Genomic DNA, 15839 nt, shown 5'->3' on the forward strand with positions numbered 1-15839 from the left:
TTGTGTGTCTGGCTTCTTTCACTTCACATGTTTCCAAGTTCATGAATGTTGTAATATTTATCAGTTCATTAATTTCCATAGCCACATAGCATTCCATTGTATAGATACATGACATTTTATCTATCCATCAGTTGATGAACTTTTGAGTCATTTCTACTTTTTGGTAACTATAAATACTATTATGAAGATTCGTGTATAAATTTTGTGTCAATACATTTTCACTCTGGGTATATACCTCAGAGTGAAAATGCTGTCACAAGGTAGCTGTATATTCTACCTTTTGTGGAACTGCCAACCTGTGTTCCAAAGCAGTTGTACAGTTTTATAATCCCACCAACAGTGTAAGGTTCTAACTTTTCAACAAATTGCCAATACTTGTTACTTTTTCATTTTAGCCATCCTAATGGCTATAAAATGAAAACTCATGGTTTATAGTTCCCTAATGGCTAATGATATTGAGAATCTTTTTATGTCCTTATTAGTCATATTTTCTTTGGAAAAATATCCAAATATTTTCATCATCTTTAAATGGGGCTTTTTATTGATATATATTCACATATTTTGGATACAAATCCCTTAACAGGTATATGGTTTACAAATATCTTCTTCCATTTTGTGGGTGTCTTTTTACTTTGACTGTGTCCTTGGATGCTACAAAACATTTTAATGAAGTCAAATTTATCTTTTTCTTTGTTGGTTGTAGGTTTTGGTGTTATATTTAAGAAATCATTGACTAACCCAAGATCACAAAGATTTACTCCGCTTTTATTCTAAGAATTCTAGTGTTTGCCCTTTGACCTAGTGAGATTTAATTTTTGTATATTGTGTAAGGTAGGTAAGTGTCCGGCTTCATTCTTTTGCATGTAAATATTTAGTTGTTCCAACTCCATCTGTTGAACACTGCTCTTTCCCCATAAATACTGTACCCCTGTGAATGGGATGCATCTTCTTACAATTATAACTATCTTCATCCATAATAACACATCTTACAACTCATGGTATGATAGATTTGCTCAAGTATGGAACACTTAACTCCTAAAATAAAAGCCCACATAAATGTGCATTTTCTTTGGTGGAAGTGAAAAATCTGTCTCAACAATACTAAGATGCTTTAAATATCAAAGTGATGGAAAAAATTATCATAAATACATATATTTTCTTACGAAAGACATCAGCTTAAGGCCTGAAGGCTTACAAATAATCCTTATGTTGTTAAACGTGAATGAAAATTTTCACAAAAGTAGCAATATGACTTTAATGGTCAGAAAGAGAATCCATTAATCCTACAAGCCAGGTTAAGATCTCCTAAAAGTTAGATTTATTTGAGAGGGATATAATGTCACAAGAAATAGTAATATAAGCACCGATGAAGTTTTTTTCCATAAGAAAATTAAGGGGTTTTTCAGTATCCAAGTTTTAATATATCTGGACTGTGTGGAATATAAAACAATAATAATCTTAAATATAGGAATCAAGTCTGCTTTTGTATTAGCTTCCTAGTGAATGTCCTGATGAACCAGGATAGCCATAGAGTCTGAAGACAACCACTCAGAAACATACTGAGATCTGTTTAATAGTTTTTGAAGGTTTTTCCTGCAAAATGGCTTGTATTTCCACAGGTACAATAGTGAAGAAATAAATTTTTCAATTTGACATGAAATATAAAAGAACAGTTTTACAAATATAGCCATAAAATTTAACTGCTCATAATACTATACATGGTAAATAGGACCACCCCTTAACTTCTAGACTATTTAATACAGGGAAGCAATTTGTCATTTCCACTAAAAAAAATAAAATAAAAACCAACAAAAAACCCCACAAAAAAACAAAAACCCAGCTTCCTTTTCATTGAGTTTATTTTGTTTAGAAAGTTAAATAGAACTGGAAAAATATTTGCTTTTCCCTATCTTCCTCTAAGGATTGTTCATGAGGGCTAACATTTACTTGAGAGGATGTAAGTTTTACAAAAATGAAATACTGAGAAGTCCTGTTTTACTGCTTCGATAATTCTTACACTCTTTCCAAAAGATTCTAGTCTCCTCACTGGCCTTTGACTGGGTCATAAATAAGTGATCACAGGGTGGCTCCATTTCCAGCATCGATGACAGACCTTCATACCTTCAGCCCATGGAGGCTGGGCTGTGGGGATATAAGGTTGACAGGCAAGGGAGTGTAGCTGGGCCTGGCTTAGAATCAAGGTTCCATGGCTTGTCTATCAGAAATTCCATGTCACAAGGCAGGATCACTCGAAGATAGCTAGGTAGTAGCCAGCATTAACAATGGTGTGATCATAACTCTTTCATGCAAGTCCAAAGAACAGAATGGCTTTTAAAAACAAGATCAAAATCATAGGACAACAGGTGACAATTCTGTGACCTATGTCACACTTAAATCAAATGAGGGAAATGCTTCCCTTACACTCTCAAAAGTGCCCAAACAACAATACTGAGCTCCCACATCACAGGAGTTGGAGTTTTTCTATGTAAGCAAAAATAAAGCATTGAAGCTTTATGAAAGCACTCTCCTCAGCTCTCTTGATACAGTATATGGCAAAACTTAAAAATAATTTCCCTATTGATACTGGAAATAAATTCTACTACAATCATGTGTATGCCAGTTCATGGCATATTTCTGCATCCAGATTCATTAGTCTCCTTAATGGAGCCCATCGTTTTTCCAATGGCTTTCTCCTTTCTCTAAACCCTAACCCTGAAATTCTATAACCAGTTATATCACATGGCTTCCCTGAGGCACAAAGGTACCAAACTCTAAAATTAACTATCGAGGAATGATAAATATGCTCTATTTATATTAAAGGGTTTTAATTCTTTGGGGCCACAGTGGGGGGAAAAAAAACCAGAAAGCTTAATACTCTGCAGTGTGAACTGTAGCCCTTTTTGCAAAAAGCATAACCAAATAAGGGAAATGTTAAGAGTTGCAGCATGCATGACCCAGCAGCACCGATTATTATATAAAAAAATTACGGACTAGAAAAATATTGAGTTGTAACCCCATTCACTCTTAATTTTTTTTTTTTGATAGTAAACAACTGAAAGAAAAATACCAATGGGAATACATCACTGGGGCCAAACTTCTGGAAACCTATTCACAAAAGGCATTTCGGTCAGGTTGAGATGGGGATAATTGGTCAGTCATTTCCTATGAATGCACATAGGGGAGTGAGAGTCACCCTTCAATGTGGTGGCAAGCAAGACATAAAAACACAAGTGACCTCCGAGGTTACCTTTTCTGAACTAGATTACTCTACTTTGGTGATTGGAGTTCTTTATTCCTACACACTGACACTCTCAACTCTGAGAAAGAAATCTCATAGCCAAGATCATAAGGGGATCTGACTAGACATGGCCAAGATGAACATGGTTTCCTTTTTGCAGACTTGCCCCGGCACTGTGGAGTCCCAGGCAGGTGAGAGGGGCTGTGCGTGGAGGTCAAAGGACAGGATGTAGCGCCTTCCAAGAGTTTGAAATTTATTTTCCAAGTTTCAGCTGCCATTCAGCTATCCAAATTTGCTAAAAGTCAGAAACTTTTCAGGTTGGAATATAATTTTGTCTTGAGGCATATGTTGTATGCAGAACTGCCAGACTCCTAGTTTTTGAAATGGAAAATTCTATCAGAGCACAACTTTACTGGGGAACAAAAAAGATTTTTTTTGATAGGCAAAATCCAGCCTTTTTGGATGTTGATTTACCTTACAAGATACTTTTTGGGTATCTAGAGTCCTCAAACCTCCTTCTAGCTCTAAAGCAAGAAGGACTGTGTGCCTCCTTTACCATTTTGTGGAGCCCAAAGAATCACAGAATGAAAGGACACACTCATCAGTGAAAGCTAATCACCGGAGACTCTGGCTAAATTAGGAGGCATTTGATGCATTAGTTAGGCAGCCCCATTGCTTTCTTTTCTGTCTGCGGGTAGAGTACACTACATAGAATAGGGTAAGCGATCAGTAAGACTGTCGTTGGATTTTCACATCACTAAAACCTACCGAAACAAAAACATCTCAGCCTACACAATAGTCTCCATGGAAGAGTAAAGCTATTTTATAACAGAGGCTGAACTTCTTACATATTAAGTCAAATTAAGCAGCAGCAATCAAGAGTAATATAGCTTACCACTGTAAGGAAGAGGACATTCAAAAATGGGTCAGAACAATTGAAAATAGGCAAAATATTTGCCAGTAAGCAAAACAAGGAAAAACCAATTCAAGTACAGATATAGTATATTAGAACCATATAAATTAGATATCTTCACAAAGGTTAAAAAATGTAGTATGGGTGTGCAGTGGTCAATTGAAGAGGATGTTAGCTTAAATAAATACTTGTCCATGTGGTAGGGACCCACCATCTCGCCAGCTCTGTCCCGTAGGATTTCCATTCTGAGAGCAGTGATGCTCCTGGTACACACAGAATGGCACCCACGGATTATTATTCCAAGTGGAAGGGAAAAAATGGAGAGGGTTAAAGGGGCTCATCTGAAATTTCAATTTAATTATTCCTCAGTAAACACTCATTTGCTCTCTTGAAATTAAGAATTTCAAATTATCTCTGCAGATGTACTACTTGGTGTTGTGTATATCTAATGATCACATTTAAATGTAGCTTGATTTGCAAACATTTTCAAAACTTCCAGGGCTCTGTAAGCTGCGAGGGAAGGTGACAGATGGCAGAGAGGGAGTAGATAAAAACGCCTGTGTCATGGGACATGTTGCTCTTAGGCTCATAGAAATTTGGCTTTCTTTAGGAAGAAAAGTAAACTTATGAAACCCCAACGAGTGATCTTATAAAGTAAAATCTCACTTTTAATCGCTCTTAAATCTTAAGCAATCCAGTAAGCAAATAAACTTGGTATTATAGTACCTAGGCCATGTTTACTGCTGCAATAATCACCCTCAGTGAATGGATTTTTAAAAGTTGCTACATTTTAATAAACTGAACAGTTCTGGCCATGCACGATGAGTATCGGGGACGAAATATATTAGAAATAACAAAAGGCAAACTAAAAAGTTATGGAGAGTTCTTTGTTTGAAATGCCAAGGTATTTGGTGAATGTGTGTATAAAATAACTATATTCCACCAAAGTTAAAAAGGAAACAGGACAATATATGAATATTCTCTCCCCAAAAAAGTAAGAAAAATAAATCAGGAAAGAGCCCCAGATTTCAAAACCACCACCACCTGTGCCTAAGGTCTCCTGACCAGCGGTAACACTTAATAGAGCCACCTTCGGTATCCGGTCAGATTCTAGCCTATTATGTCAAGTAATTCCAGACATCGTGGGTCGTTCAGGTAACACCTACCCCCTGCAGCACGGACCATGGCGTATTATGAGCCAACAACTTTCGAATAAATTTCTTCATTTGTAAAATATGATTTAAAGTTTTATCCAAGGCTACAAAGGGGAAAAGACTTGTTAAAAACCCAAGGTTGAAATGAAAGCATGGCGCTCTCAGTCCGATCATTACAGAGATCATGTGGTTGGCCAGGCCGATTTCAAGGACGATGCCGCTGTGTGGAGCATGCAACACACCACTGGCCTCCAACTCCCAGCGCGTCTCCTCACCCCGCTCCCCCTCCTCCCAGCCTCGGGCTCCCTCCCTTAACAAACAACACTATAAAAAGGTAAAATCGAGAGTTAGTGGCAAAAATCTTCACAGTAACGTGTTAATAAAGTCGTAGATGGCTGCCAAGGGCATCAGTCGACTGGACCCTGGAAAATTAATTTGATGCAGTTCTGCTCCCCGGCCAGCTGCGTGGCACAGAAGGGGCAGGCGGCGTGAAACGCGTGAGTTCCGTGGGGCAGCGGGATCTGAGACCAGTATTTGGCAGACTTCTCCGAGCACACGTGTCCACACGGGGTGAACGCGTGTGTTGGCGGTCCTGCGTCCACGTAAAACCCAGCCTCACAGCCGAGCCAGAGAGGCACGTAGGGGCCCACAGTCCTGCACATGGGACACTCCCGCTCGTTGGCCTCCGTGTCACTGCGGTGGCCCCAGTTGTGGTAGCCGTGCACGTGGCCGCAGCTGAGGTAGGCCCAGGGCTGCTTCTCCTCCACCACCTCCTTCCGGTTGATGCTGGGGAAGGCCAGGGTGTTGAGCCCCACGGGGCACTGCGGCCGCGCCGCGTTGATCTCCTGCCGCAGGGCCTCGATGTGCTTCTGGGTGGGAGCGTGGAAGAGGCCGTCGGCTGTCCGCCAGAGCAGGGTGGCCCCGCACAGGTCGATGAGGGAGCCGTCCTGCAGCACGTTGGTCTCACTTTCCACCTAGAGCAAGTGGACAGACAGGCCTTCAAAAAACAAAATTTGGCAAAGCTCTGACATTCTCTCATTTCAAAATAAACACGTCATCTTTGAAGCATGGGGAGACAGTTTATTGCACTAAAGATGGGACTGAGAGAGTAACTTACTCTCCCTGAGCCTTAGTTCCCTCTCTCTAACACTGGATATCCTATATAATAAAGAGGTAATATGCAAATTGACTGTCACGCTCTCACAAGATGGCTGCCTACAACCAGGCTGGCAGGGGGTTTAGTGAGGGATGACCAAACGACTGAACAAGCAGGATGCAGGGGGCAACCAGGCCAGCAGGAGGGGCAGTTAGAGATGACCAGGCAATCAGAGAGGGGCAGTTAGGAACGACCAGGCCGGCAGGGGTGAGGACAGTTAAGGGTGACCAGGCTGGCAGGAGAGGCAGTTAGGGGTGACCAGGCAGGCAGGTGAGCGATTAGGAGCCAACGGTCCAGGATTGTGAAAGCAATGTCTAAACCGGGATTGGGCTTAAATCAGCAGTCAGACATCTTTATTGCACTAAAGATGGGACTGAGGGAGTAACTTACTCTCCCTGAGGGGTCCCTGATTGGAGAGGATGCAGGCTGAATGACACATAAACATGGGCAACAGTGTGGGGCTAGCCAGAAGGGAAGGTGGGTCGGGGGAGGTGGAAATGGGCAAAGGGGGGTTAAATAGGGATGGAAAGAGATTTGACTTTGGGTGATCAGCATGTGATTTGGTGTGCAGATGATATTTTATTGAATTGTACACTTAAAACCAATGTCACCCCAATTAATTTAAAAAACCTTGCACACTGTGCCTTATAGCTGTGGCAAGATCATTCTCCATAGAAGAAAGGGTTAAAGAAACAACTGCTTTAGGGAATTTAGGATAAGTAATAATAGTTCTAGGAAAATATTAGCATGCCAAGTCAATGCACATATGAATTATTTCAAATAAAAAGCTATAACTACGATTCTGATGAGTTATATATATATATAGGGAATTATGTATTAATTTTCTTATTACAAACTCAAAAAAAGCTAATTATCTTTTAGTTCCAAAAGGGCTAGTAAATAGTTCTGTAAATCAAAAATTTCACTAATTAGTCTTAGACTGTTTTTTTTTTTTTTTTTTTTCCAAATTAGTAAAGTTTTACACTAAAAATAAGTTTATTCTTAGTGAATTTAAGGGGAATTTTGTGGCGAAGGACATAATAAATGATTATGCTCTTAAGGTTGTAAGGAGCAAAAGATAATGTATTCTGCTATGAGGAAAGCTTAATCGTTAGAGCAAATGGGGTTATTTCCCTCATGCTTTCAGGGCATGCAGAATTCTCACCCAACTGGGCCAGTGGTACCCAGCATGCATACCTGTACAAAGCTTCTGAATTTCGGGGAGGAAAATGACAGTCCTCAAGTTAGGTTTTTGCAGCCGGTTGCATTTTTTCAGAGTGAAGTCTACTCACCAGCTTTCCCCTCTGCTGGGCTGACCTGGTTTCTCGCAAGGTGTATACATCTCCACAGACCGAGATCTCGCGCCAGACCCCGGGCTGGGACTCCTCAGTGAAGCCCCCTCTGGGGTGCATCACCAGGACCCCGTTTGTAGTGAGCCCGTCCATGTGGCCATCGGGGTTTTTCCATTTTGCTGCCTTTTCCTGGAGAGGGGAGAAAGCATTCTAAATGAAGGGATTCTAGAACCTCTTTAAAATATTGGGTAGGTGTGGAAGGGATGGAAGTAGTGAATTTTCATTTTCAATTTAAAGCCAATCAGAATAAAATATCCAGTTAGTCCAACAGTATGGAAGAAGTAAAATGGATGAATAATTTATCTCCAGAGACACATTCTATTTATCTCAGGAGCTTAAAAACAAACAACCTGAGGCCTGGGCCTCTCTCTCACAGATTCTTTTTCACAACCCACCCACCTCCCTCCAGGTGATTCCAGAATCTTCAGTTTATTTGTGCAGTGCTTTCATCTCATCATCTAAAGATGCTTTGTAAGAACTCATTATCAGGGAAATGTGCAGAGGAAGGAAAACATTTCTATTAAACATACAAAATTTCAACAAATGTGAAGCCAGCAACCTGCGGCCACTATGTTTTACGATGACTCGGGACAGGGGATGCCGAGGAAGGCTCAGCAGCTTGTTGTAACAGCAGGACAGACACCTCGATGACTGCCTGTGCTGCAGGGATTTTGCTCCTCTCTGGAGGCGGATATTGTTCACATGACTTAGGGGTAAACTCTGAGTACGATAAGCCAGGTATGATGATTCCAGTGCCTTGCTAATGGCTGGTTTAGGGGTGGGCATGTGGCAGATCTGGCCAATGGGACCTGACTGAGTCTCCTGGGAGGCTGCCTGGGAAAATTTCTAGTAAGAGACAAGAGACAAGGGATAAGCTGCCTCTGCCGCCTCCTCTTCGGCCAGAGGCTGCTGTGCTGCAGGGGTGTGTGGTAGTGCAGAAGCACCTCTCACCCATGGGACAAAAGCTAATGTGCCCAGAGGGAGAGGGCAAGACAGAAAAAAAAAAACTGGTTCCTCAGATGTCACAGAAACACTGAACCAAGCAACCCTGCAGTTGGCCCTGCTTGGCACTTGCTGTAGTGTGGGATAATGCATTTTTATTATGGTTTAGTTCATGTTGAGTGTTCTTATTTTCTCTACAAAAATATCCTGATTCAAAAAGGAACTATATGGGTCGGCCGGTTTGGCTCAGTGGTTGAGCATCGACCTATGAACCAGGAAGTCACAGTTTGATTCCCAGTCAGGCCATATGCCAGGTGCCCAGGTTGCGGGCTTAATCTCCAGTGTGTGGCCTGCAGGAGGCAGCCAATCAATGATTCTCTCTCATCATTGATATTTCTATCTCTCTTTCCCTTTTTCTTCCTCTCTAAAATCAATAAAAATATATTTTAAAAAGAACTATATGAAAACTGGATATTCACTAAACCTTTTAGGTTTAAATTGCATGGAACCCTATGAGAGCAGAACTTTTAATGATTTGTTCTTTGTGATATCACATCTATAACCCAATATGGAACACAGCAAACACTCAAATTCTGAAAGAATGAATAATTAACATTTTCCTTTGAACTCTATCTAGTTTTATACATTTATTTTCCCTATAAAATAAACCCCCTTAAAACTATCATAAATACATTATGCACAATGTTGAGATATACTTTAAAATTTAATTACTCTACATATTATAATTATTATAGCAAATTAAACAAGTAATGGCAATTATTTTCAGATTTTTAATAACAGCTTTTCGAACTGGCCATCTGAAAATTAAAATCTCAAAATTTAAGTAGAGGCATCACGTAAAACACATTTTTTGGTCACAATTATAAGTCATATATGATAATAATGGGTGCTTTTCTTTTTCTTTTTATATTTTTATTGATTTCAGAGAGGAAGGGATAGACAGAGAGAGAGAGAGAGAGAAACATCAATGATGAGAATCACTGATCGTTATCTCCTATAGGCCCCACACTGGGGATCAAGCCCACAACCTGGGCATGAACCCTGACTGGGAATCGAACCATGACCTCCTGGTTCATAGGTCAATGCTCAACCACTGAGCTACACTGGCCAGACAGTGGGTGTTTTTCTTGAAACAAGGTACTTAGTAATAGCGCTTACTCCAAGAAATATGTTTTTGGAAGAGTCGAATCCGGCTGCGAATATCCGTGCTGTATAAGGCTCATTTCTGTCACAGACAATCCTGCAGGCAAACCTGGATATGGTGCTTTGTGTGATCTGGGCTTCGTCACTGTTCTGACCGCCAGAAACTGTGTCTGTGACGACAAAGTCGATAGGGCTCTCTGTTGATCTGCCCACCTGAGTAAATAAAAGCACTCATAACTCACTTAAAAAATACCATGTCATCATACTTTGCTCAAATGGAGTGAAAGTTCAGGACCCTTTAACATTCCTTACCTCTGCTCTGAAGGCCAGAATTTAAGGGGGGGAAAATAGCCCTAACTCAGACCCAAGATAAAAACCTGTTCCCGTTCCTCAGTGTGAGGAGGATGTAAGGGCTATCCAAGTCAGCGAAGTTTGGATGCAGTCACATGAAAGATTAAAAAGCTCGTCTTAATATTTCAATTAGGGGTTTTTAAAAAATTCTCTTGGGGAAGTCTAAAAGTTGCCAATTATATTATATTGGCTTTCTTTCCTTGGTAAGTTTAAATGCTGCCAAAAAGCATATATTTCATTGGCCAGAAATATGAAAAGCTTCTAACAAAGCTTTTCATATTCAATAAATCCAAATAAGACAGGAATTGTTCTGTTCTGTGAACAGAAGTATTTGTTTACAAATAAGGAAATCTCAAGACAAAAGAGTAAAATGTTTATGTAATGATTTTCTATGAATCTCTACTGGAAAACGGTGATGTTATATATGACAAAGAGACTTCTTAATTTAAAATCACTTATATGTAGGTGAATAATTTCTTGCTAAACATATTAACGTTCTAACAATAGTGACTTTGATTACAAAGCTGCCAATGGGAAGAGCACAGATGTGTACATGTAAGGTGCCCAAAAGGCAATTTCCCAGAAATTTTTATCCGGATCTCAAAATTCTATCTAAAATATAAACGATATAATATACCTTTTATCCAAGTGTATAAAAGGGAAAGTATTAATATATAGTACATAAATTTAGCTCTGCTTGCTTCCTGAAATAATATTAAATTTCTTTTGTAAGTCTTACATATACATTCTCATACATAGACTATTGCAAACCAACCAACAACAGACATCACTTTTCTCCTGTTTTTTTTTTTTTTTTTTCTTTTCTTTTATAAACCTTAATTTCTTGTCCTAATGAAATGTGCCTGGAATAAACTAAACCACTGGGCTCACGGAAACTCATCAACTTAACTAGATGCATATTTCCTGAATGTATGCATTTCAGGTTTAGAAAGCCTGTAACTTGTTTAAAAATGCAACATAAAATGTAAATTAGGTATTACAAAATCATATCATCATACAATTCATCTTTCTGAAGAGGCAGACTCTCCTCTCTGCTAGATTCATTTAAAAGCTGGGTGTATAACTCAGAAGTTCTGAATCAGACCACTCTAATTTTTTAAAGTCCCTTTTAAATCTATTTTCTTAGCTACTTTCAAGTATATAATCAGCATTATTAACTATAATCACTGTGTGGTACATCGAATCCCCAGAACTTATTCATCTTCCATCTGTAAGTTTATATTGTTTGACCAACATCTCTACCCTCAGCCCCTGGAAACCACCATTCTAGTCTCTGTTTCTATGATTTTTATTTTTTTAAAGATTACACATATAAGTGATATTATACTGCTTTTGTCTTTCTCTGATTTATTTCACTTCAAAATACGTTTATTCAATTAAAGAAGTAAAAAAATACTTATGCAAAATATTTCACAAATATAGGGAAGCATAAAGGAGAAAATAAAGCTCAGAAACAAACCCATCATGAACCTCTATTCCAATGAAGCTTAGAAAATGTGAACAGTTCTAAAACTGCCTGGTCACAAAACCCGGAGTTCTCAAAACGTCATAGTCTCTGACCTCATTTGTCACCTCCATGCCTTTTTAAGTTCTGTCATAAGTTCAAAGCTAAAACCACGCTCCAATAGAATGCCACACAACTGCTCCTTGTCTACAGAGATTATTCTCTTCAAGAAAGGCCATTCTGATCTCATCCCAAGGTATTAAGTTAGTGTCTTGATGAATTACCTGAAATTGACTGTAATACATGACATTTTATTTCAGCTGGAACATACTGCTAGGATCAATTATTTCAAGTCATGATACTTATCTGACTGGTCATATAAGATTTGTTTATCAATTCACTCCCACTTAAAATTACCCTGCAGAGTGCTAGTATAATTTTACTAGAAGCCTGATGCACAAAATTGGTGCAAGAGCAGCCTTCCTTCCCTTGGCTGCTGGCACCGGCTTCCCTCTGGCACCCGGGACCAGGGGACTTCCCTCGCAGCTCCGCTTCCTCCCTAAGGATGTCTGGTCTAATTAGCTTTTATTATTCTAGATACTGCAAACACAAACTTCAGGGGGCTTTTGCAGGAAAAAAATTGAGCCACTTTCTACTGAAAACTCACTCACTGTGGAAAGACTTGGTCCTGTTTTTTCTTTTGTTTACTGGATCAACTTTACATTATTTTAAGAGCAGTCATGTAGATAAGCCAAGATGTTTCTGTATTTCATCTGATATTCATACAGTGCTGATATTCATACAGTAGCCACATGGAGAACTTTAACCCTTACTACTGATACAGACCCAGCATCATTCAGCACTTTACATTTTAATACATCTGAGAAGAGTCTGGGTTTGCCCAATTGTCAGTTGAAGCCAGTACGGGTAAGATAGTACAGGAGAACCTGAAAGGGCCTCCCTCAGGTTTCCCAGGCCAATCCTTCCCACGCCCCTGCACTTGTAACATCAACTGGCTTCCCTTGTATGGCAAGAATGACATATTGTCGCTGCTATTCAGGACCAAACTCTTCACTGATGCCTGAGATCCCAATGTTCTCCGCCTCCTAAGGATTTTGCTCCCAATATTTTCTCCTGCCACCCCTCTCTCCTGAATCATCAATTTCTCTCTGGAGCCTGGATCATGCCGTCAGCTATCAAACACATGCTGGAGCTTCTCAAACTGTGCCTCTGTGGAGGAAAGAACCAGTTTTTGTTTTGTTTTGTACAATTCAACTTGCCACAGATACCTTATAAAAATACAATAACCTGAGTATTAGAAAAGTGATCACCTATTCCGATGCTTCAGGAATACCAAACTGCTATAACAGCTTCCAATTTCCTACTCATCTCACTGCACAAACGTCGGTTCTCAAACAGCTCCCATCTTGAACAATTCGGTTCTCCACCAAGTTTTTCATAAAAAAAGTCTTGGTTGACCAAAACCTTCAGTTTTGGACCTGACAACCCTTTCATCCTGATACTTCAGCATGATTAAAAGCATCTCTCAGGCAACAAACTAAAGAGAATGCTTTTGTTGCTGGCCAAATATACTATTAGCACAATTAAAATGAAGAAGCCATCGGGAGTGCTAATGTTGCTAAGGGTGTGAAAATGCTCACAAAACAACCACAGGCAAATGAATAGGTAGAAAAACTGCTGTTGACTGGATCAAGGAAAAGCAGTTAGCTGGTGATAGCATTTCTGAGGCAGTGATATATGAAAAATTCATTTAAAGCTAGTAGTGGGTGGTTTGATAAATTTCAGAAGTGTATATTTATAAATTTAAACAGTAAATTAGACATGTAGTATATATAAGGAAGGTTAAAACCAAATCATTTTGGGGTCTGGAACAGATTAATTCAATTTACATGATTTCTAATGGAAAAAAACACTTTGCTTCTCAAACAGCCTTCCAAAACAAATTAAGTTTGAGAAACGAGGTCCCAATTACTGTTAACAGACTTTTTGCTGCTCTGCCCAGGAGTTTGAGTAGCCCTGTTCTAGTCTCTCATCTTTAAAAGACACTTTCCTTTGCCTGCAGGCAACCCTCAAACTATTACCTCATTTCTGATTCATTTAACAGCAATACTTTTTGAAAACCCCTCACTAGTTACTGCTTCCATTTCCTTACTCATTCCCTTAACATCTCTCCTCAACCCACTGCAACAGAGCTTCTCCCCCCAAGGCTCTTGCTGAGGTTTCCAGGGCTTTAATCAGCCAGCATATGCTGACACATTAGCCACAAAGCCCTGATCTCTCCCCAAGCTTCAGACTAGCACACCCAATGCACACACTGGATGTCTAATAAGCATATCAAATGTAACATGTTCCAAACAGAACCTAGCTCCCCTTCCACTCCTGGGTTCCCTAAGTCAATGATTGGCATCCAATTTGCTCAAGCTAAAAATCAATACCCAGGAATTATCTTTGATTCCTTCGTCCACACCCATGTTTCATCTTGTTGAAATCCTGTCCACACTACCTTCAAAACACATCTTTCCTCACCTTTGTTCCAGTTACCTCCAACTCTTATTTGGATTGCATTACCTTAGCCTCCAAACTGGTTTTCCAGTTTCACACTGGCCTCCTACATTCTCCTCTATAGAAAGTAGCTGGAGACATCTTTTAAAAATAGAAATCAGATTGTAGCTCTCTCTTACTTAAAATCCTCCAACAGCTTCTCCCAAACTCCTAGAATAAAACCCAAGTTCTTTACTTGGCTTAAAGGCCCTGCCTCTCCCCGCCTCTGCCTACCTTTTCAAGGTCATCTCAGGTCATTTTCCTCCTCCTTCACTCTGCTCCTACCCCTGAGGCCTTGGCCTTCTGCCTGGAATGCCTGCTTGTTTGTGGTCTATTTGCCTCTAGAATGTAAGCTGCATGAGAGGTAGCCTTAGTGTCTCCCATCTTTAAAAGACACACAGTAGGCACTCATGAAATGAAACTGATGAATGGAGGATTATGACAGTGAGCTTGAGCACTGTGAAATAAACACACTCACATGTTTTAAAAAATAACTATTGAAAAAATATTGATATTCTTAAACATTTTCCTCAACTATGTAGATACTAATGTTACCATCTAAAACTGCTAAGAGATTTTATTCAATAGAATGAGAAAATAATTGGGAATAATATAAAATAAAATGGCATGAAGAGTAAAACCACTTAATATTTTGTCTGAATTTGGTAAATCTTACTTTTGAGTTCAAACTAGCACTTAAATACTATGTCTATACCTATGACTTTGACTATGATGATGGCTCTATCTACCCATAATTGTTTAGCTTTTTATAAAATAGCTAATACATTACCATCATTCAAAAAATAAAGAAGTATGAAATACTTCCCTGTATATCATCTGCCTAGCCCTCTTCCCCAAAGGCAACTGCTTTACTTAATGCATGTAAGCATTATTTAAACATTTAATAATTCTTATTTAATATTTAATGATTAATATGCTATTTAATATTTAATATATTTAATATTATTTACATTGCTAACATTTAACATTAATATTAACTGAATATAATATCAATGATATCTGACTCAGTATAAATATATTTAATAGTATTAGTATTTAATTCTTTAAATGTTTGGAACTCTTTCTGAGTCTGCTTATTCTGTTTTATAGTCTTGGAGGCCCTGACTATGTCCCCAAAGTCATGGAACTGGTCCCCTACTAAAGTATATTTAGGTTGTTTGTAATCTTTTGTTAGTAAACCATGCGTCAAAGAGTAACTGGATAAAAATATTATTTTGTAAGTATGCAGGGTTATCTCTGAGGTAAATCTCTAGGAATGGAAGAGCTTTAGGAGAAGTGCTGAGCCTAAAACTGTAAACATTTTGTATTTTTCATAGGTATTTCCAAATCACCATCTATAGAGATCATACCAATTTATAGCATGTAGAAGCCTGTATCCCAAATCTTTGACAAAACCTTCTGGAGTTCTGCCAGTCTGATAAATTGAGCATATTTTCTTATTTGCAAGAGTTATTTTAATGCTTTTTGATGTATCTATACTTTTTTTGACATTTGTTTCTAACATTTAATAATTTAACTCTC

General features: G+C 39.0%; 1 protein-coding gene across 3 annotated transcripts in view; it reads right to left on the bottom strand.

The window, feature by feature from the left end:
• Nucleotides 1-1295: 1295 nt before the first annotated feature.
• PELI2 (pellino E3 ubiquitin protein ligase family member 2) overlaps nucleotides 1296-15839 on the bottom strand; it is a 149824-nt gene continuing 135280 nt past the window's right edge. For all 3 annotated transcript variants that reach the window (XM_036435829.2, XM_036435822.2, XM_036435840.2), the window contains 3 exons: nucleotides 9935-10132; nucleotides 7754-7942; nucleotides 1296-6279 (listed from right to left, as the gene is read on the bottom strand). In XM_036435829.2, the coding sequence (XP_036291722.1) occupies nucleotides 5713-6279; nucleotides 7754-7942; nucleotides 9935-10132 (954 nt within the window). In that variant the 3' untranslated portion in view covers nucleotides 1296-5712. The remainder of the gene's footprint in view (nucleotides 6280-7753; nucleotides 7943-9934; nucleotides 10133-15839) is intronic.

Source organism: Pipistrellus kuhlii, unplaced genomic scaffold, assembly GCF_014108245.1.
Source record: "Pipistrellus kuhlii isolate mPipKuh1 unplaced genomic scaffold, mPipKuh1.p scaffold_m20_p_1, whole genome shotgun sequence".
NCBI classification, from domain to species: Eukaryota; Metazoa; Chordata; class Mammalia; order Chiroptera; family Vespertilionidae; genus Pipistrellus; species Pipistrellus kuhlii.